This window comes from Rana temporaria, chromosome 11, assembly GCF_905171775.1.
Source record: "Rana temporaria chromosome 11, aRanTem1.1, whole genome shotgun sequence".
Lineage (NCBI taxonomy): Eukaryota > Metazoa > Chordata > Amphibia > Anura > Ranidae > Rana > Rana temporaria.
This window is the reverse complement of record NC_053499.1, coordinates 124,358,661-124,380,895: the sequence shown is the minus strand read 5'-3', so window position 1 is coordinate 124,380,895 and position 22,235 is coordinate 124,358,661. Positions and strand designations below refer to the sequence as shown.

At 43.2% G+C, this 22,235-nt stretch overlaps 1 protein-coding gene across 2 annotated transcripts; it reads left to right on the top strand.

Annotated features, from left to right (window-relative positions):
• The first annotated feature begins 243 nt into the window (after positions 1-243).
• Positions 244-21,960, top strand: NAA40 (N-alpha-acetyltransferase 40, NatD catalytic subunit). 2 transcript variants are annotated; one of them, XM_040329053.1, is made up of 8 exons: positions 244-401; positions 8,700-8,795; positions 8,888-8,940; positions 16,457-16,552; positions 17,898-18,056; positions 19,472-19,555; positions 21,479-21,556; positions 21,633-21,960. In XM_040329053.1, the coding sequence occupies exons 1-8, from the start codon at positions 396-398 to the stop codon at positions 21,769-21,771; spliced, it is 711 nt and encodes a 236-aa protein (XP_040184987.1). In that variant the 5' UTR covers positions 244-395; the 3' UTR covers positions 21,772-21,960. The 2 variants fall into 2 exon arrangements, with proteins under 2 accessions (XP_040184987.1, XP_040184988.1); XM_040329054.1 differs by lacking the exon at positions 244-401 and adding an exon at positions 8,406-8,516.
• Positions 21,961-22,235: the final 275 nt, after the last annotated feature.

Here is a 22,235-nt window from a genome sequence, read left to right as displayed (position 1 = left end):
AAAGATAAACCCGTTCAGGAAGTTCTGGCTATAAATACACTTTAACTGCAAGCCAGCAGTGCACTTCCCCATTAGAAATAACAGCACATGATGCAGAGGACTGCCACAAAGCATTCCCTCACAGCCCTCCTCCCCGCATGTTTCTTCTCACCCAAACAAAGCCTCAAAGAAAGCGGGCGGGGCCTCATTTTCCCCGCCAAGACTCAGCGAGGCTTGGAGCGCACACGCAGCTCACGTGCGTGCCACCGCTTTCTAATCAGTTGGGGGAGCTGTTGAGGGGGCGTGCTGGGCACCGTACGTGATGATATCATTAGGACTTGCCCCCTTGCTTTTCTATCTGCCCCTCCAACACCGAACCGAACCGGGACTGAGTGTCTTATGTCATCAGCTACGTCATGGGGGTGAGGAGGAGGGGCTGGGTAGATGGAGAGAATCGGGGGTGGAGGGTAGTTGCTGGGCTGTGATTGATGAATGGGATGGGTGCCGGTAGAGGGCACTGGGTATGGGGGGGCACAACTTCCCTGAGTGGAGGATATCTAAGAGTGATGGGGTGGGGGGAGAGCAACAACAAGTTGTGTGCCTGGCTTCCTCCTGTGTGGGTAGAATACCAAGAGTGGCTGCAAGTTTATAAGCTGTGGCCTGTGTATGCCTAGTGTCTGGGCACTGTATGCCCAATGTACCTGTGTCTGGGCACTGTATGCCCAATATACCTGTGAATGCCCAGTGTACCTGTGTCTGGGCAGTGTATGCCCAATGTACCTGTTTATGCCCAATGTCTGGGTACTGTATGCAAAGTGTACCTGTGTCTGGGCACTGTATGCCCAATGTACCTGTGTATGCCCAGTGTACCTGTTTATGCCTAGTGTCTAGGCACTGTATGCCCAATATACCTGTGAATGCCCAGTGTACCTGTGTCTGGGCACTGTATGCCCAGCGTACATGTGTCTAGGCACTGTATGCCCAATATACCTGTGAATGCCCAGTGTACCTGTGTCTGGGCACTGTACGCCCAATGTACTTGTGTATGCCCAGTGTCTGGGCAGTGTATGCCAAGTGTACCTGTGTATGGGCAGTGGACCTGCGTATGCCCTGTGTATGCCCAGACACAGGTCCACTGGGCATACACAAATACACTGCCCAGTGTATTTGTGTCTGGGCAGTGTATGCCCAATGTATATTTGTATGCCCTATGTCTGGGCAGTGTATGCCAAGTGTACCCGTGTATGCCCTGTGTCTGGGCAGTGTATGCTTTGTGTATCGGTGTATGCCCAGTTTCCCTGTGTATGCCCAGTGTCCCTGTATCTGGGCAGTGGACCTGCGTATGCCCAGACACAGGTCCACTGGGCATACACAGGTCCACTGCCCAAACACATGGCATACACAGGTCCACTGCCCAGACACAGGGCATACACAAATACACTGCCAAGTGTACCTGTGTATGGCAATGGCCCTTTAAGTCTGCATTTACATCTGCATGTTCCAGAATGTGCGAAAAACCCATCTTAATGGCACCACCCATGGCATGTGGTGCCATTAAGATCCCATTCACATCTCGCGATTTTGGTATTGTGGGCAGGATTGCCGCAGTCCCAACTCGCTGCAGAACGCGCAACTTGCCTTTGGGTGCCATTATTCTCTAATGACACCCCGAAACGCAATGCGATTCTGGCATGAGCTTCTTTTCAGGCAACAAATGTGCATAGGGCTACCACTGTGTGCGACACGCAAAATCGTGCAAATCGCGAGCGGGACCGCTTGTTCCCCCTACATGAAAGTGTGACTGCAGCCTAATTCTTATTGGAACTCCAAATGCACATGTACATTTTTACACATGGCATAACGACACCCGGGGTTCTTCGTTAGTGTGTATGCTCAGTGGATGGTGCCCAATGCAGAATAGGCGGTTATAGCGTCAGAATGGAGGACACTGGTATGTGCGTTATCTTATGACCCCATTTATTGATCTGTTTAACCTCTTGGTGCTGGCTGTATGCAAATATGTGGACCTTGGCGCCAGGCGGCTGCGTATTTGTGTTCATTAGTGCAAATACAGCTGTGCCCCTTACTGGCGGCTAACGGCTCCCAATTGCTGCTTGCAGTCAGGAGTTTTTGGATCATGTGACCGCTAAGCACGGCGGTCACATGAATATAAACCCTGCGCCACCTCCCGGCATCCTAAACCCCTTAAAGGGCTGGCAGGTGACAGCTCCAAGGGGTTAAAATGCTGAGCTGTTGTGTTCTGACAGGTGGATGCCCCCACCAGAACACTGATGAGCGCTCTCTGCCATTGGCTTAGAGAACTGATTGGGAGTTGGTCGGCTGCTGGATTTGCACATCCAACCAGGGTGGATTTGATTTAAATCACTAGTAAAAAAAGGCTTGATTTAAAATCATAATTAACTTACATAACTTTGTCCCGCAGTGGCTCCTCCTCTGACCCGCTGTTAACTCACCGACAGTCCCATTCACTTTAATGGGACGGCTGGTGACGCGGCAGTGACACAACAAGGTGAGGGACGTGGCGGCAGCAGGTTAGGACTTATTCTTGCTGGTAGTTAGAATCTTTAATATTTGCAGACAAAGTGAAGGTTTCCTATTTAGAGTAACAAGCTGTGAGGTTAGTAAAACGGCAATTATCAGAACTGATTCAATCATACAGTTTGTAGTGTACATAGATTTGGATAACAATGGGATAAAGGAATATTCCTGAACTTTGTTTTATCTCGTGGTTACTGTGAAATTGTGTGAATGCATCAATGCAGTGCATGTTCTCTCAGCTTGCAGAGCTTGGATTCATTGAATCAGTTTACGAAACATGTAAATATTGCTGAATGTAGAGCCTCATGCTACATAACTAAGCTCCACTTCATGCTGAATAAACTAAATTATTAATGTATCTTATACAGAAACAATTTTTAGATAGATTTTTTATTTATTTTTTACTCCAAAGGCATTTTATTAAAATAAATGTAATAAGAATAAAAAAAAATCAGATTTAAATAATAAAAAAAAAAACAGTTTTTTATTATTTTTTTTTGTTTAAAAAAAATCATTGATTCTTATCCACTCTGCATTGAATTGAAACAGGCCAGACCTCCAGATATAATGGGAAGATGCTGCAAGGGCCTGCTGATGCGTTTCAAGGGTTTTTCTCATCAGAGGGGTCACTTTTGAAACGCGTCAGCCTTTGCTGGCTTTTGCGGCATCTTCCCAGTCCACCTGGAGGCATGTACAGTGGTTGTGGTCATCCTTTCTCTGGATATTTTTGATGAGCTTTTATTCTTATGCCCGTTTTGTGAGTACAATCCCCTATTTTAAACTCAAATCAGTAAATGGTGTCCTACGTTAATGCACTAGGCTGGTGCGCCCGCTTTTTGTTTTTCTGTATGTAGTGCCCATGGACCACCGCTGTCTGAGGAGGGCAGCGAGGTGTAGTGAACACCTGAGATCTGAGGCTGTGGTGGTGGAGTCAGGATATCTGGAATAGTGTCCATTCACAATTTGGGTACCATACATGGTGCTTATTATGCAAGGGGGGGGGGGGGGGTGCGGTGAGGTAAATATTTTTTTGGTTTCCCCACCTTTTTTATTTTTCATATTTCTAATATTTTTACTTGGGTGGGGCTTTCCCTAGCGGTAATTTCGATTTTTGATGCAAGGTCTGCTTAAAGCGGAGGTTCACCCATAGAGAACACATTTTCCCCTTAGATTCCTGCTCGTTTTTGTCTAGGGGAATCGGCTAATTGTTTTAAAATATGATCCGTACTTACCGTTTACGAGATGCATCCTCTCCGTCGCTTCCGGGTATGGGCTGCGGGACTGGGCGTTCCTATTTTGATTGACAGTCTTCCGAGAGGCTTCCGACGGTCGCATCCATCGCGTCACGATTTTCCGAAAGAAGCCGAACGTCGGTGCGCAGGCGCAGTATAGAGCCGCACCGACGTTCGGCTTCTTTCGGCTACGAGTGACGCGATGGATGCGACCGTCGGAAGCCTCTCGGAAGACTGTCAATCAAGAAGGAACGCCCGCTCCCGAAGACCCATACCCGGAAGCGACGGAGAAGATGCATCTCGAAAACGGTAAGTACGGCTCATATTTTAAAACAACTAGCCGATTCCCCTAGACACAACGAGCATGAAGCTAAGGGGAAAAGGTAAAAAAATAAATAAATAGGTGAACTCCCGCTTTAAGGGCTCATTCAAATGGGCATCTAGATGTGTATAATGTTGTATGCATCTAAATGAAGCGTAATGAGGCCATACACACAGCTGCATCTACAAGCATATATCTGCACATTTTATATGCATAAATTCCGGCTGTTACTGATTAAAATTTCCGTGTTTGATCGTTTCTTTTTTTTTTTCTCGATCGACTAATTTCGGTTAATTCTAACGCACATATTTTTTTTTTGTATAATGTGAAAGATTTTACGCCACGAGAATTGTGATCTTTATTCTAAGCAAAAAAATTGTGATTCTCATTTTGGCCAGAATCGTGCAGCTTTACCTAAAACCAAACCCATATGAATTACACAGGTTCTGTGGCTGATTAAGGTGGTAATTAAACTCACTTGGTGCCTTTTTCTTATATTGAATTAACATTATTGACATTTCATTAAAGGTTAAGTTCACCTTTTCCAGAAAAAATAGTTGAGGGGCTTTTCAGTCCTGTTGGGAGTGAGCATCCTGTTTTTTGCGCCCTAGTAACAAGGCAGGACATGGGGTTTGCTAACTGGGAGTTATTCAGACAGGCTTCCAGGGAGGTACAATGGTCTACAGGTATGAGAATAAAATGAATAAGCCTATGACAAAGCCTCAGAGCCAGTTCACACAGGGGCAGCACGACTTCAGAGGCGACTTGCAAAATGACTTCTGTACTGAAGTCTTCCCAAAGTCGTACAGGAACCTTTTTCTAAGTCGGAGCGACTTGCGTCGCTCCTATTAGAATGGTTCCATAGTGCAGAGCGCGACTTGTCAGCAGCTAAGTCGCCTGACGAGTCGCCCCTGTGTGAACCAGCTCTCGGTCTTTTACTATCTCTTAGGCCCCTTGACTGTATTCTATTTTCTATAAAAGATTAACTTGGTCTAATAAGTTTTTTATTGGCTGCGGTGTGATGTGGTGAATAAAGCTGTGCTGAAAAAGAGCACTGCAACATCACCACGTTGCGGTGGTGTGAACAGATGTAATGGGGAACATTGGGTTTTTGCTTTGTCTGTGTTAGGCCCAGACTGCCAAGCACATCTGGTGTAAACGGGCACTTGGGCTCCATTCACACGTAGCATTTCTGGAACATGCAACAAAGTGCACAGAAAACGCGTGTCATGCTTACAGTGCCACTAATTAATGACACCCCAAGAGTGGGTAGCAGCCAATGCGCTTTGTTGCGTAGCAAGCCTGCGGTGAAAAAAACCTATAATGTCCTGCTCCAAAAAAAGGTTTTGGGGTGTTTGTCAAGTTTAGGGCATCCCAAGTTAATAGACTGCCCTATGTGTGACGAGCCGAAAATGTTCCAATACACCCAAAAATAAATTAAAAAATGCGAGCAGGAACGCAAGTTCCCACTACAAATCTTGTGAACCTAATCTAAGTGTGGGACTAAAGTCCATAATGCTTACCTCTGTTTAAATGGTCCGATGGCATCTTTTTCAATGGTTTCTTCCGCCATCTTTATTGTGCAGTTAAATTATTTTCTTATCAAACCAGCCTACTAAATCACGATGGGCATTAAAGCCTCGTACACACGGTCAGTCCATCCGATGAAAACGGTCTGAAGGACAGTTGTCTTAGGTTAACCGATGAAGCTGACTGATGGTCCGTCACGCGTACACACCAAAGGTTAAATAACCGATCGTGTCAGAACGCGGTGACGCAACACACTACGACGTGCTGAAAAAAAACGAAGTTCAATGCTTCCAAGCATGCGTCGACTTGATTCTGAGCATGCGCAGGTTTTTAACCGATTGGTTTTGCATACTAACGATCGGTTTTGACCGATCGGTTAGCAATCCATCGGTTAAATTTTAAAGCAAGTTAGGTTATTTAACCTTCGGTTAAAAAAAAGCAATGGCGCCCACACACGCTCAGTTTGGACCAATGAAAACTGTCCATCAGACCGTTCTCATCGGTTTAACCTATCGTGTGTACGAGCCTTAAAAGGTTCACATAATGCCGTCTTCACATGAGGCGGATTCCATTCCGATCTGCTCGCAGATCCCCAGCCAATCAGAGCAGATGACGCATCTCTATGGTTGGCTGAGAGTAAATGGACTCTGCTGTTTGTTTACACCTGACTACCCTCCGATCCAATCCGCCTAAATGGAAGAGGAAGGATGTGTGTGTGTGTGTGTGTGTGTGTTTGTTTTTTTTAATCCCTTAGACGACTGGATAGTGTGATCAAAGAGGAAGATGGGTAAACAGACAAGTCTGCATACCTATTAACATGCGGGTATAAACATAGACCTTCCAATCAGGTTCACCTGAAAAACTAGCGCGCAGACCCGATCAGATCACCCATGTGGAAGGGCCCTAAGCCATGATTTAGAAACTGTTTATTATTTTTTAAATGGGTTGGTCCATCCAAGATTGCTTCACTAGTTCACTGTCTCAATAAACCAAAACATTTATTTTTAGCAGAGGCTTAAAAATGTTTTCTTTTTTGAACTTTGTGCTCTTTCTTTATTTGAAAGATACGTTATAGTAAATATATGGTGATCCTGCCAGTACTTCCTTCCTGAGGTCGGCAACGCTTTGTAAGTCGATCCACAGTCTTCAGCGCTGCCACCCTGTCTGAGCATGCTCCTGTTTTATCTCTAGGGAATGGGTCTATTGCCATGACTTCCTCTTTTCCCCTGAGCTAGCACTGCCCCACATGGCACTCTTGAAGGGTGGTTTCTGCTGAGGGTTGACAGAGGCTCCTCCATGGAGGAGCCTTACTGTTCGATCCAAAACTAAATAAAGCAGCGTGGGATTGCAAGGTAAGCAGTAGTGTATTTAGGTTTTGTGCTGCCCTAGGCCTGACTAAACTCATGCATCCCCCTAATTCACCCCTTCCTGTCAAGGCCACACCCCTTGCTGTTTAAGACCCGCCCTTCCCTTACTCCTATCCAAAATGGGTGTTCCTATAGTTCTACTTTGGGCACAGAATTCTGATAATTTTATGGAGAGGACTAAGAAGATATAACCATGCCAATGGTGCAGCAGAAAATACATGGATGATAGCAGTGTTGCCAACCGTCCGTATTTTTGCAGACAGTTCGTAAAAACGGGTACTTTTTTTCCCTGTTCGTAAATGTCCGTGGTTGCGGGAATGTGCCAGTAAAAATAGCCGAGATCGGTTCGGCTTGGAACTGCGCATGGAGATTGGAGGCAGGGGGTGATGATGGCTGCGGTGGCACCACAGAGGGGGTTGGAGGCAGCGGGAGATTGGAGGCAGGGGGTGTTAGTGGCAGGGGTTGATTAGAGGCACTGCAGAGGGTGGGGGATGGAAACAGGGGTTGTTGGTGGCACCGCAGAGGGGGATGGAGGCAGGGGGCCTGGGGGAGATTGGAGGCAGGGGGAGACAGGGGTTGTTGGTGGCACCGCAGGGGGGGAAGAAGGCAGGGGGTGTTGGTGGCAGAGGGGGATGAAGGCAGGGGTGATTGGAGGCAGAGGGCCTGGGGGAGATTGGAGGCAGGGGGAGATTGTGGCACCGCAGAGGGGGGTGAAGGCAGGGGGTGTTGGTGGCGGAGGGGGATGGAGGCAGGGGGCGATGTGACTAAATAATTTGCCCTTATTATATCGAAAATAACAAAAATATGTTTTTTTTTTACCTTAATTTCTACCTTAAATCACATTGCTATTTGCCCAGCGTACTTGTTTTTTAGCCTAAATACTGAAATTTGCACCTAAAAATGTAATTTAGTAACTTTTGTGAAATGCCAGTAAAAACATGGCTGCGCCAGTAAATTTCGGGTGTCGTGCCAGTAAATTTCAATCTGGTAGGTTGGCAACACTGGATGATAGGACAGTCAAAATTAGAAGCTCCACCCCCCCCCCCCCCCACAGTTGCGGAATGCTGGCCGCCTGCATACCGGAAACCGTGCGGCTGCTTTATGGGGCACTAGACTAATTTGCCTCTTTGCCCAGATCGCCCCCATAAGACTGGTGCTACACTAACAGTGTAGCGCAAGCCGGCGGAGACTCTTTCCGTGCTGCCCTAGGCCTGGGCCTTGTTGGCCTAGGCCAGGATACAGCGCTGAAGGTAAGTATCCAAGAACAAAGTGAAAACATCCTATTTATCACTAAATGTACTTTAAAATATGCATTATTTAAATAATAGTTCTAGAAATAGCATCTTTTAAAACTTTTTATATGTATCCACGTGACTTCAAGAGCACCTGTCGGCTCTGTGTGGATCAGACAAGGGACGGGAAAACATTGCAGCATCTGCAGGACCCGTCTCATAGTGCCCACATATCATGCAATGTGGAGGAACCGAAAAATGATCAGGCAACCTCAGTAAAGAAGAAAATACATAGGTATTTGCAATAATTGAACTGCTGTGATATACAGACCAGTATTTTTATGTATTTATTCACTTCACATTGGGAGTAAACTGGTGCAAATGGGTTTACATGCACTTCAAACACATTATTTATCACAACAATTTTTTACATTCATTTCAAATTGTATGTTTACACTGTTTTTCATTTGTGTCTTAGCGAAAATCTGTAAGAGCGAAAGAGAAGAAGCAAAAGCGCCAAGAGGAGCGTGCGGCCATGGCTGCAGTGCTTGCTAAGGTGCAAGCCGCCAACCAGGTAACTGCTATCTCTGTATATGAATCTGATGTTTTTTAAGTTGCTTGTTTTTTTTTTTTTTTTTTTAAATGTCTGTCATTTTCTCTCCGTAGCTTGGAGACCCACTTGGTGCATTCCCAGTTTTTAAGAAATTTGACAGAAATGGGTAAGATAAAAATTATTTGTCAAATAACCTAGTATATGAGATAGGAATCGGAACTCATAACTGAATAGGGATTGGGCTCCTTTTTTTTTTTTTTTTTTTAACCCCTTAACGCCCGCCGCACGACTATTTACGTCCGCAAAATGGCACGGACAGGCAGAAGGACGTATATATACGTCCCTGCCTTCTAGCGGGTGGGGGGTCCGATCGGGACCCCCTCCGCGGCGGGCGGATTCCCTCGGGGAGCGATCCAGGACGACGGCGTGGCTATTCATTTATAGCCGCTCCGTCGCGATCGCTCCCCGGAGCTGAAGAACGGGGAGAGCCGTATGTAAACACGGCTTCCCCGTGCTTCACTGTGGCGGCGTATCGATCGAGTGATCCTTTTTATAAGGGAGACTCGATCGATGACGTCAGTCCTACAGCCACACCCCCTTACAGTTGTAAACACACACTAGGTGAACCCTAACTCCTACAGCGCCCCCTGTGGTTAACTCCCAAACTGCAACTGTCATTTTCACAATAAACAATGCAATTTAAATGCATTTTTTGCTGTGAAAATGACAATGGTCCCAAAAATGTGTCAAAATTGTCCGAAGTGTCCGCCATAATGTCGCAGTCACGAAAAAAATCGCTGATCGCCGCCAATAGTAGTAAAAAAAAATAATTAATAAAAATGCAATAAAACTATCCCCTATTTTGTAAACGCTATAAATTTTGCGCAAACCAATCGATAAAAGCTTATTGCGATTTTTTTTTTTTTAAATTTATTTTACCAAAAATAGGTAGAAGAATACGTATCGGCCTAAACTGAGGGAAATTAAATTTTTTTTATATATGTTTTTGGGGGATATTTATTATAGCAAAAGTAAAAAATATTGAATTTTTTTAAAAATTGTCGCTCTATTTTTGTTTATAGCGCAAAAAATAAAAACCGCAGAGGTGATCAAATACCACCAAAAGAAAGCTCTATTTGTGGGGAAAAAAGGACGCCAATTTTGTTTGGGAGCCACGTTGCACGACCGCGCAATTGTCTGTTAAATCGACTCAGTGCCGAATCACAAAGCCTGGGCATTTAGCTGCAAAATGGTCCGGGGCTTAAGTGGTTAAAGTTCAGCAAACCGATAGTACTTGACCACTATTCACTCACCTTAAGACCCCTTTCACACTGAGGCGCTTTTCAGGCGCTATAACGCTACAACTAGCGCCTGCAAATCGCCCTGAAAGAGCCGCTCCATTCACTCCAGTGTGAAAGTCCCAGAGCTTGATAACAGGCTGTTGTCGGAAAATCCAACTGTTTGGATGCTCCATCGGACAATTGTTGTTGGATTTTCCTCTGACAATGTGGGATAGCATGCTTTAAAATTGTTTGTTAACAAATGTGTGTTGTTGGATTATCCGGTCGTGTGTAAAATTAAAGTACAAACACCCATGCTCAGAAGCAATGCTCACCATAACACAGCATTAGCAGAAGTTTCTTAAAGGGTGGCACTAAAGAGCTGAAAAAACACGTAGTTTTGTGTTTGTTGGATGACCGTTCTTTGCCATTTGTATGCAAGATAAGTTCCTGGCCAACACCCTTCGGACAAATGTCCTACGCTTTGTCCGCAAAAAATCCGATCGTGTGTATGAGGCTTAAGGATGAATATACTTACCTTTCCAACAGACCATTTGTACACCCTTCTGGGTGTGTAGAATACCTGCTCTCCTGCTGCACCTTGTGGTTCCTCTTATAGGTTTATTATAGACATTACAGTGGAACCTTGGATTAAGGGCATAATCCGTTCCAGGAGAATCCTCGTAATCCAAAGCACTCGCATATCAAAGCGAATTTCCCCATAGAATGGAATCGAAAATAATTTGTTCCGCATTGACTTTTATGGCATGCAATACCGCATGTGGCCAGAGGTGGGGGGGGGGGGTGCCGGAGAGTTTTGGAAAGGCTCGGGAACTGAGCTTTTCAGGATCTGGTCAAATGCAGTACTGCACGTCACTGTGGCTTAAATCCTGCTCGTTTTGCGAGACAACACTTGCAAACCGAGTCCTAATTTAAAAAAAAAAAAAAGCTTGTATTGCGAAACACTCGTTAACCGCGTTACTCGCAATCCAAGGTTTCACTGTACTATAGAACACAAGAGCTGGCAGGAGGAACCACAGGGGGGGGGGGGGGAGCAGGTATTCAACCCACCTGAAGGGTTGAAAATTTGAAACGCCACAGTTACTCTTTTTTTCCCAGCAGCTGTAATGCATAGAAGGGAAAAAAACCTTGGGAAAAACCCTAGGAAAAACACTGCGCTATCTAGTGATACAAATATATTGAAATGTGATAAGTGACAAAGCAGCTGGTACCTATTGCTCAAAATACCTAAAGCAAAAAAATAACATACAAAAGAAAGGTATAGCGCTAATTAATATGTGAAAGTTCAAAATGTGTGAACAAATGAAAAAGGATGAATACCAAATAAATGAATATTCAATAATGTTGAGTGATAATAAAAATATAACAGTCCATAAAGTGTCCAATAGTGAAAAAACGAGATTGATAATCTTCCACCAAGAGAAAGCACCAGTGTGGTAAAAATCCAATCTGCTTACCAGATCCACTGACCGTTTATTACAGCGGTCAGTTGAGCCCAGAGATATTTATAGTCCTCTCAAGCAGACTGATATCCAGCAGGTGGAAAGAGGAAGAGTCAAATCATCAGCTTCAAACTCCAATGAATAAGAAATGAACGCTCATATGATAAAGGAAAAAAAAGAACAGGGATGCTCCATGGTGAAGTACTGCGAGTAAAAGGTCTTTAATGTAAAGTATTGCACTTACAATTCAGTAGAAATAGAATGGCTTGTAAATGAACACAGCGTGTGCGGTCAATCGAATCCTAACAGCTGTTCTCCGTGTGTGTGGCTCTCTTCCGTACAGGCGATGACGAGATGCGCGTTGGCCACTCCTACATACGTTTCGTCGTAAGACGTCGTCGGGGATGGACCAAATGACGCGCACGCCATCGCAAAGACTTTAAATAGTGTCGAATCGCCATCTTAACTATGGGCAAAGACTAAGGGCAATCGGAACGGCTTAATACACTGGAGAATGCTCATATAAACACATGAGACTGATGGAAAACAAAATGCAAGTGACTGCCATCTTGTGGAGAAATGGGAGAAGAGTCTTACATCACATGGAGACACAGCAATAGGAAACGAAGGGAAAACAATATACACATTATACAAATCATTTAAATAAATAATTACATAAATAAATATATGCATGTGCAATCTATACAATTTATGACAGTATAAAACCTTTATGATAATATAACAATATAAAACCGGAATAAAATTTATTTTTACTATTAAAAAACGTTTTAAAATGTTATTAAATAAAAAATATTATTTAATATTCTTTATTAAAAAAACTTTTTGTTATTATAAACATGGAGGGAAACTATGCGTTACTAAGAAAACAATTGATGTCCCACTCCACATTTAACCCAAAAGGAACAAAACTTTTCATATTAAAGATCCACTGGGTTTCAGATTTAGATATAGAGCGTACTTTATTTGTGCCTCTCCAGGGAGCGTTGAGTTTTTCAATAGGGAGGAATAAGGTTCCATGAATCTGTTTGTTGTGGTATTTAGCAAAATGCTTTGACAGATTATGCTTAGGGAAGCCACGACCTACATTACCAACATGTTCTTCCAGTCTAACATGTAACGCTCGTTTTGTACGTCCTATATATTGTTTAGAACAAGGACACTGTATAAGATAGACTACATGGTCGCTAGTACATGTGATGAATGAGTCTGTTATATATCCTATTGGTCTGGGTGGACTGAAATGATAAAAGTTTACGTCCACGGAAATAATTAATTTTACAAATATTGCACTTTCTACAAGGATAAAAACCCTTCATGTCTTGAAAGAACTGTATTGTGTTTGGTGGATCAATCACATTCGGGGCAACCCTCAAACGTAACGGCGGTGCTCCTCTAAAAATGACAACTGGTTGATCCGGGATTACTGGGCCCAAAACACGGTCGTTTTTCAAAACGTTCCAATGTTTTTTTTAGAATATTTTTTAACAGAAAAATGCTGATTTGAATAACCAGTAATCAAGGCAAAATTAAATTTTGGATCTATACTGGTTTTCGGAACTCTATTGGCAACAAGTAACTGATTTCTATCAAGTGCACCCACTTGTTGGATGATCTCATCCAGGGCCGTCTTTACCACAGGGCAAATGGGGCAGGTGCCCTGGGCCCTGTCACTGTTGGGGGCCCAAAGCAACCCCCTTTAAAAAACCCCAGGGCCCCAGATGGCAACCCCCCAATTTTTTATTTATTTTTAAATAAAAAAAATATATTTTTTTAATATATATTTTTTTTTTTATTAAAGGGACAATTTTTTAGGGGTCCCCAGGGGCCCAGATGGCAACGCCCCTTTTTTTATTTATTTTTAAATAAAATTAAAAAAAAAAATTTAATATATATTTTTTTTTTATTATTAAAGGGCTCAGAGGTCCCCATGTGGCAAACACCCTTTATTTTTTTTTTATAAATGTTTATTTTTTTATTTTTGTTTATATATTTTTTTTTTTTATTGAAGGGCCCAGAGGTCCCCAGGGCCCTGGATGACAACCCCCCCCTTTTTTTTTTATAAACTTTTCTTTTATTTATATATATATATATATATATATATATATATATATATATATATATATATATATATATATATATATATTTTTTTTTTTTTTATTAAAGGGCCCAGAGGTCCCGGACGGCAACCCCCTTTTTTTTGTAATTTATTTTTATTTAAAAAAAAGTTATTAAAGGGCCCAGAGGTCCCCATGGCCCCAGATTGCAACCCCCTTTTTAAAATATATTTTTTATATATATTTTTTATTTCTTTTTTTTCTTTGTATTAAAGGGCCCAGAGGATGGCTATACCCCTTTTTTTTATATATATTTTTGTTTATTTCTTTTTTCTTAAGGGCCCCCCGCTTCTAAATTCGTGGCAGCCCCCCCCCCCTGCTTCTCAATTTCAGGCGGCAGCACCCCCCCCATCCTGGTTCTCTGCTCCAGGGGGCCCATGCCTGAAGCTGTGTAAGTGGCCCCATAATTCCTGATGGCGGCCCTGTCGCCCATTAAGCCTCTGTGCTGCCCACAAATCAGGCTGAAAATCATCAGCGGCACGCAGCCAGTGACAGTACTGCTTCCCTTCCCAGTGTTTTAAAATGTACAGCACCCCTGGCTTCCCTTTAGACGTGCACTTCTCCCTTCCTGCCACTGGGTGCTGCTTGTATATAAAAGTGAATTAGAATGTGATTTTATAACATCCCCAGTTTGCTCTTCCCGAGGCTGACTTCTTCATGTCCTGCTCCTCAAGGTATGTCACTGTTTGCTAATCTATATTGTAAATAGAAGTTTTCTGTAGAGTGTGCCCAAAGTCTTTATAATATTTGATGATTCACTGCAGGTCTGGTCAGTGTTTTAAAAAGTTCCTCTATTTTACACATGGCATGGCATGGGGGGTCACAGCACCATCTGGCCATTCTGCTTTAGCACCATGGGACCCCATGCCATGCCATGTGTAAAATAGAGGAACTCTTTAAATCACAGACCAGGCCTGCAGTCCAGGCTGAGTAAGGCCTCAGAGCACATGGCATTACTGTCTGTATTTAACTGCTTGATGGGCTTATTTTGGGCCTGGCTGGTTCACATGTATGTGTTTTGGCGGCCCACATTTGCACAGGCATAGCAGCCCATTCATTTGAATGGGCCGCCATGCCTGCGTTTCCTGCAAAGAAAAGCGCATGCCTCATGTAATAGGCTGCGCACACGGCACGCCTATGCCCATCAAGCACTGAAATACAGCACTGTCTGTCCATTCTGCTGTGACTTATCTGCAGTTCCCGCACTGTCAAACTTGCTGCATTTTTAGACGTTTAGGTCACGCTTTTAAAAACACAGTGCGTTTGTGTGTGCAAGAACTGCAGGTAAGTAGCATGGCGCAAAAGCAGAATGGATTTCAAGGCAACAGTATTTTTCAAATGCTGAATGCACCTTTTTTTTCTGCAGGAAACAAAGGCATGGCAGCCCATTCAAATCAATGGGCTGCTGTACCTGCACAAATGAGGGCCGCAAAACACATACATGTGAACCAGCCAGGCCCAAAATAAGCTGGAGGGGGGGCCCAAAAAAAATGTTTGCCCAGGGCCCAAACCATATTAAAGACGGCCCTGATCTCATCAATGGTGCCCTGATCATAGCCCTTTTCCAAGAATTTTGTTATCAGAATGCGGGCCTGTTGGAAATAATCGTCTGATGTGCAGTTTCGCCTAATCCTCTGGAGTTGACCCTTAGGGATGGCTTTAAGCCATTGGGGATGATGGCAACTATTAAGAGGAATATAGGCGTTGCGATCTTTTTTTTTTTCCTTTATCATATGAGCGTTCATTTCTTATTCATTGGAGTTTGAAGCTGATGATTTGACTCTTCCTCTTTCCACCTGCTGGATATCAGTCTGCTTGAGAGGACTATAAATATCTCTGGGCTCAACTGACCGCTGTAATAAACGGTCAGTGGATCTGGTAAGCAGATTGGATTTTTACCACACTGGTGCTTTCTCTTGGTGGAAGATTATCAATCTCGTTTTTTCACTATTGGACACTTTATGGACTGTTATATTTTTATTATCACTCAACATTATTGAATATTCATTTATTTGGTATTCATCCTTTTTCATTTGTTCACACATTTTGAACTTTCACATATTAATTAGCGCGGTACCTTTCTTTTGTATAGCTGTAATGCATAAGCTGCTGCAAAGGTAAAAATATTACCCGTATTTGCCGGTGTATAAGTCGACCGGGCGTATAAGACGACCCCCTAATTCTATCGTGTTTTTTTTTTTTTTTACGTTTTTTTTTGCCTGTATTTACCGTATAGGACGACAACCCCCCCCCCCCCCCCCCCTCCAAGGCTTCCGACGCTTCATATTTCTTCCTTCTGGAGCCATATTCTTCATTCTTGCTGGAGCCTGGAGCCAATCACAGAGAGCAATGTATTCTATTAATGAATACAAAGCCTGCTTGGATTGGCAGAGGCTGTAACATCATCAGCCTACGCCTCTCTGACTCTCAAAACCAATCCGAGCAGGCTACTGTATGTACATCACTCACCGGGATTGGCTAAGCGGTATATACTGTATGAAGACGAAGCTACTTGCAGTATTACTGAACATCCAGTAGGCATCCGAGCAGCTGACCCGGCGTATAAGACGACCTCTGCTTTTCGGCCAGTTTTTTTAAGTGTAAAAGGTAGTCTTATATGCCAGCAAATACAGTATTTTTTTATTTTTTTTATTCAGGCTACTGGTTTAGAAGTGACTAAACCTGTATACAATAGGTTCTAATTGATTGCTCTGACTTGCTGCACTTGAGAATGGGAGCTCTTTATTGAATACATTGTACTTTGGTTTTCTTCCTCACACATGCTTGTTCTTTCTTCCCATCAGGTTGAATCTGACAATTGAATGCAGCAAAGTAACACACTTGGACCAGAAGACTATTGACTGGGCATTTGAACTTACAAAGACAAATATGCAGATGCTGTAAGTTTAATAATCACACTGTTATTTCACTAGGTTCAGATTTTCCAGTTATAGCTTCTGTCAGTCATACAGACATGTTACCATTCCTGATTATGTGAAAGATAAACTCAGGAACTGCCTAGAGCAGCCTTTTTACCTAGGCATCCTTTGAAAAATGTTTATTTTAGGAAGCCCCCCCCCCCCCCCCCCCCCCCATTTTCAGATAAAAATATTACCAAATGGAGCCCGGAGGACGTCATATGATGTCCTAGGCTTTGTGGTGGTTTATCTGTATGATGCCTGCAGTTACAGGCATCATTCAGATATTTCTAGTTTCAGCCAGCTATTCCCTGCACCAAAAGAACGATCATAGCAGCTGTTCCGCCGCTTGATCATTCTTACGGGCAGCGGAAGGGGACGTCCCCTCCCGCCGCCCTTTAGTGCTTCTTCCTGTGCGAGCGGTAAATCAGTGACAGGATCTGCCAGCCCCGGATATTGATCACAGAGATTTCTGGCGGACCAGATGGTCGCCGGAGTCTCTATGATCGTCGGAGGTCGGGCGTGATGTTATGATGTCACGCCCGGCCTCTTCATTAAAAAAAAAAACGGCGCCGCTTCGGCTGTGATGCGGTTTCCCAGCCTAGTGTTGAGATGTGGGGTCTTATTGACCCCATATCTCACTGTAAAGAGGTCCTGTCATGTCCTATTCCTATTACAAGGGATGTTTACATTCCTTGTAATAGGAATAAAAGTGATTAAAAAAATAAAGTGTCAAAATAAAAAAAATCAGTAAAATTAACAATAAATTATAATTTTTTTTTTTAAAGTGCCCCTGTCCCTGTGTGCTCGCATGCAGAAGCGAACGCATATGTAAGTCCCGCCCACATATAAAAATGATTTTCAAACCACATATATGAGGTGTCACCACGAACATTAGAGCGAGAGCAATAATTCTAGCCCTCCTCTGTAACTCAAAAAATGTAAAGCGTCGCCTATGGGGATTTTTTAAGTACCGAAGTTTGGCGCCACGAGCACGTGCAATTTTGAAGCGTGACATATTGGGTATCTATTTACTCAGCGTAACTTCATCTTTCACATTCTGCAAAAATGGTTGTAATGTGGAAAAGTTTAACGTGGTATGAATACTTTTTCAAGGCAATGTATAATGGTAAGGAAGCAGTTTTCTCAGTTTACGGGAGTTGTACTGCTGATTTATGAATGCAGCAATTGTTTTGTATAGATACACTCACGCACTCTCTGATAGACCTTTATCATCTTAATGAAATGGATGCTGACTGGGTTTGAAAGAGGATATTACAGTTGCAATATTCAAAGAGAATGTTTTTTTTTTTTTCTCTGATTACAGCTATGAGCAAAGTGAATGGGGATGGAAAGAGAGAGAAAAGCGAGAGGAACTGACAGATGAGCGTGCCTGGTATCTTACTGCAAGAGATGAACTTGGATCACCCGTCGCCTTTGTGCACTTCAGATTTGATGTGGAGTGTGGAGATGAGGTTCTTTATTGGTAAGAATGTAGCTGATGTATACGACTTCAAGATAATGTCATGGTGGCTTTCTTTTTCTTTCTTTTTTTCCCAGTCTTTTAAGCTCATAGGATCTGTGTACATCCATTATAATGCCATAATTTTTTTGTATAACTAAAAGCAAAACTTCCCTCCCTCCCCCCCCCCCCCTTTTTTTTTTTTTTTTATGGAATGGAGATGAATTTGAAACTGTGTCTGTTTTTATTTCTGTCTGTCCACGTTGGGGAGATTCACATCCTGCATTATCATTTAAAGTGGTTGTAAACCCAACCACACAACTTGCACATACAGGTAAGCCTAGATTAAGGCTTACCTGTAGGTGCAAGAAATATCTCCTAAACCTACATGGTTTAGGAGATGGTTACAATAATGATAGGCGCCGATGTCTGAGCGTGCCGTTTTTGTGAATGGCATAACTTGGGTTAATGCCGTATTCCCGCACATGCGCAGGGATCTGCCAGTCATCGCCGCTCCGGCCTATCGCAGCGCTGGAGCGGCGAAAACAGGAAGAATCTACGAGGTGACATGGCGGCGGCGAACAAGGAGCACTTCGGGGGCTTCAATTTCAGATAAGTGGCAACATAATGAGCTAGTATGTAGGGGGGAAATCTTCCAATGGGGACACTAGTTCTGGTGTCCTGGGGGTTCCTAAGAAATTCCCTTTTAATTTACTTCCTGTTTGGGACGCGCTGCACGTCTTCGCTGGTCCCTGCTGTCTTCTGGGATCTGTGTTTCCCAGATAACAGTGGGGGGGACGTGGAAGTGGGTGCAAATACCTGTATTATTATACAGGTATCTGCATCCCCCTCACCCCCTAAAAGGTGCCAAATGTGACACCGGTGGGGGGGGGGTTCAGAAAATTCTGCATTACAACCAGTGTTCAAATTTGACCCATCCCTTTTCACTCTAAAGCCTGATGCACACCCTCAGGTGTTTAACGGAAAAAAAAACTGTCATCTCAGGTCGGAGCAGCTGTACTGACGATCCAACGTTGGTACAGCAATCTCCCCTGCTGAACTGTTGTGCTCAGACAGGGCGATGCGCCAGAACACTGATCAGCACTTTCAGCATTGGCTGATCGGGAGACGGTTGGCTGCTGGTTTTCCAGGATGCTCATACAGCTTCTTTTGGACAGACTGCCATACACAGACCAGCCAAATTTAATAAAAACAGCCAATGGTGCCTGACATCGGCCCGTGTGTACTAGGCTTCACTTGCTAGTAAACATGGTCTGCATGTACAACAATGCAATGTAAATCACATTTTGGTATTTTATTGCAGTGTAATTATTTTGTTTTTTGTGTAGCTGTGCAGTATCAACACTTTTCCTGATTTAAATTTAGTTTCCCACTCTGTTCCCCCCCCCCCCCCCTTCTCCCCCTTTTTTTTTTTTCAGTTATGAAGTACAGTTAGAAGTTTGTGTCCGCAGGAAAGGAGTAGGAAAATTTCTGGTCCAAATCTTACAGTTGATGGCGAATAGGTGAGTGTATTCAATGTACCGGTTTTGCCCCCTGCTTTTAGTATATCTCCCGTATATACTCGAGTATAAGCCGAGTTTTTTTAGGGCTGAAAATACCCCCCTCGGCTTATACTCGAGTCGGTGTACCTGAAGGACTGGGAGCGTCCATTGTTTAAAAGTCGCGGCTTCCCCCTGGTCCCTTCCGTGAGATGTGTTTCCCAGCAGACACTGTGTTCAGTGTTCTGCCAATCACGGACATCTTTTCATCCTCTGACAAGAAAACGTCCGTGATCGGCGGAACACTGAACACAGTATCTGCTGGGAAATCCGAGCCTGAGAAAGACGTGCGTGATAGGCTGCTGGGAAACGCCTATCACGAAACAATGAATGGACGCCCGCAGCCTGTAAAAATTTTGGGCACAGTGAGGTGGCAATGGGCACAGTGAGGTGTGCAAATGGGCATTGTTGACCCTCTTTTACGCTTACAGTGGCTGCTGCATTCTTACCATAGGCTTATACTCGAGTCAATACGTTTTCCCATTTTTTTGGGGTAAAATTGGGTACCTCGGGTCGACTTATACTCGAGTATATTTAGTATTTATTATATTGTGTAAATGTTAATGACCCTTGCTACATGGTCCAATCCTTCAAACCCCAATCATTCTGTGTACAGTTTAATCTTTGCAGCTAATGGATCTGTTTCTTTTGACTGAAAAAGGCCTGTGTTTGGCCCAAAATTGTTGCGTGTGTGTGTGCGCGCACAGATGTTAAACTTTTTTTCCTCAGTATACTGAGGGCTTTAGTTTAAAGCAGTAGTCCAGCCCTCGGAGCACTATTACTGCCACTGTCACCAACAATGAAGGCTAATTACTGCCACTGGCACCCATGATGGGGCACTATTCCACCCCATATACCAAAGATGTGAATGTTTTACTCTCAGGACATTATTTACTCCCACCGACCCCCCTAAAGTCCCAAGCACAGTAAACTGGCCCTTTTATTTTGAACGTTTAGAGACCCCTGGTTTAAAGGGAAGCTTTTATTTGGCATACCCTTTGTGAATCTGCAAATGCAGGGTCTTCTGTCTTTTTCAAATATTCTATATATGCTTTGAATCCAGGAAATATGCATATTTGTCAATGCAGTTTATATGTATAATGATGTAGAATAGTGAGTGAAGCTGCTGGTGGAATTTAACTATATAGTGCCTTTTAAAAGAACACTAACCCATAGGGACACATCTGAAACCATTCATTTCAATCAAATTAAATGTTATGCTGTGATTTCCTTGATCGTCAAATCTACTACTGCAATAGCCAACCACGTGCTTTGACAGATATCAGAGAACAGCTGTCAGAGGCTAACACTGGCCATACACATGACAACTTCTGGGCAATGGCAACCACATTTCATGTAGCTAAAACAATGATTCGATCATCAAACATTATCTAAATGGCATAATTGTTGCAGGCCACATACTGTGTGTCATGGGTGCTCAACCTGTGGCCCTTCAGCTGTTTCAGAATTACAATTCCCATGAGGCATTGCAAGCTACTGACTGTTACAAGCATGTCTCCCAAAGGCAGAGGCATGATGGGACTTGAAGTTCTGCAACAGCTGGAGGGCCACAGGTTGAGCACCCATGCTGTATGTGATTGGGTATATCAATGCAGTCAAACTGGTTGAAAGTGGCTTTTTTTTTTTTTTGCAAAATTACTGTTTGGCCAGCATCTAAAGATGTCAGTCATATTAAAGATGATTTATTGACTGCAGAGGGCTACTTTTTTTTTTTTTTGCGGGTATGAGAATAACACATTTTCACACTGTTGCCATACTGGTGCACAGGTCATGGTCTTTCCCTGTGACTTAGATAGACCACCGATGTTTTGTAGCTATCTTTTTATTCTTGTGAGCTTTCCTCACTACTCTTATTTGTCTCCACAGCACACAGATGAAGAAAGTGGTCCTTACAGTATTTAAACACAATCATGGGGCTTACCAGTTCTTCAGAGATGCTTTACAGTAAGTCTGATTTACTGCTTCCCATGTTTGGTATATTTATTCCCAATGTTATGCCTTTCTTTACTTTTCCCATCAGGTTTGAGATAGATGAGACCTCTCCCAGTGTATCGGGGTGCTGCAGTGATGATTGCACTTATGAGATTCTGAGCCGCAAGACAAAGTATGGAGACACCTCTCATTCACATTCAGGACAATGTGCTGGCTGCTGCCATTGAACATACCTTTCGATGGACATGTGAATTTTTGTGATTTTTGAATGGACAAAAAAATTGTTTTTTATTTTTATTTTTTTTCCCCCCTTTTTAAAATGTAGTGTTTGTTGCAATACTGCACTTTTGTGCACGTCCATTTGACTTGCACCTTTGCAAGTTATTTTATGAAATAAATTCTCTTTGAATCCACAAGCCAGTGTGAAGTAATACTCATTGAAATGTAAGTTTTAAATAACCGGTAACTAGATATTAGAGAGCTACTTGATATGCAGTTAAGTGCCCCAAATACCTCCTATTGTAGTAAATGTATAGAAGAAATTGTAAGCTGTTAGAAAAGGCAATTGTACATTGTAAAACTGTGTTCTTTAGTACTTTGTAGTATTAGCTTTAATGTAAGCATAAAAATTCATACTTTATTTATGAATAATGTGGCTTAGAGTTTAAATAGTATTAATGGACACGAAAAC

Bases quoted from the DNA above. Each gene is read 5' to 3' on its own strand.
- NAA40 (XM_040329053.1), top strand. The intron at 8,796-8,887 runs GTAACTGCTATC...TTCTCTCCGTAG, and splicing joins AGGTGCAAGCCGCCAACCAG to CTTGGAGACCCACTTGGTGC. The intron at 21,557-21,632 runs GTAAGTCTGATT...TTTTCCCATCAG, and splicing joins TTCTTCAGAGATGCTTTACA to GTTTGAGATAGATGAGACCT.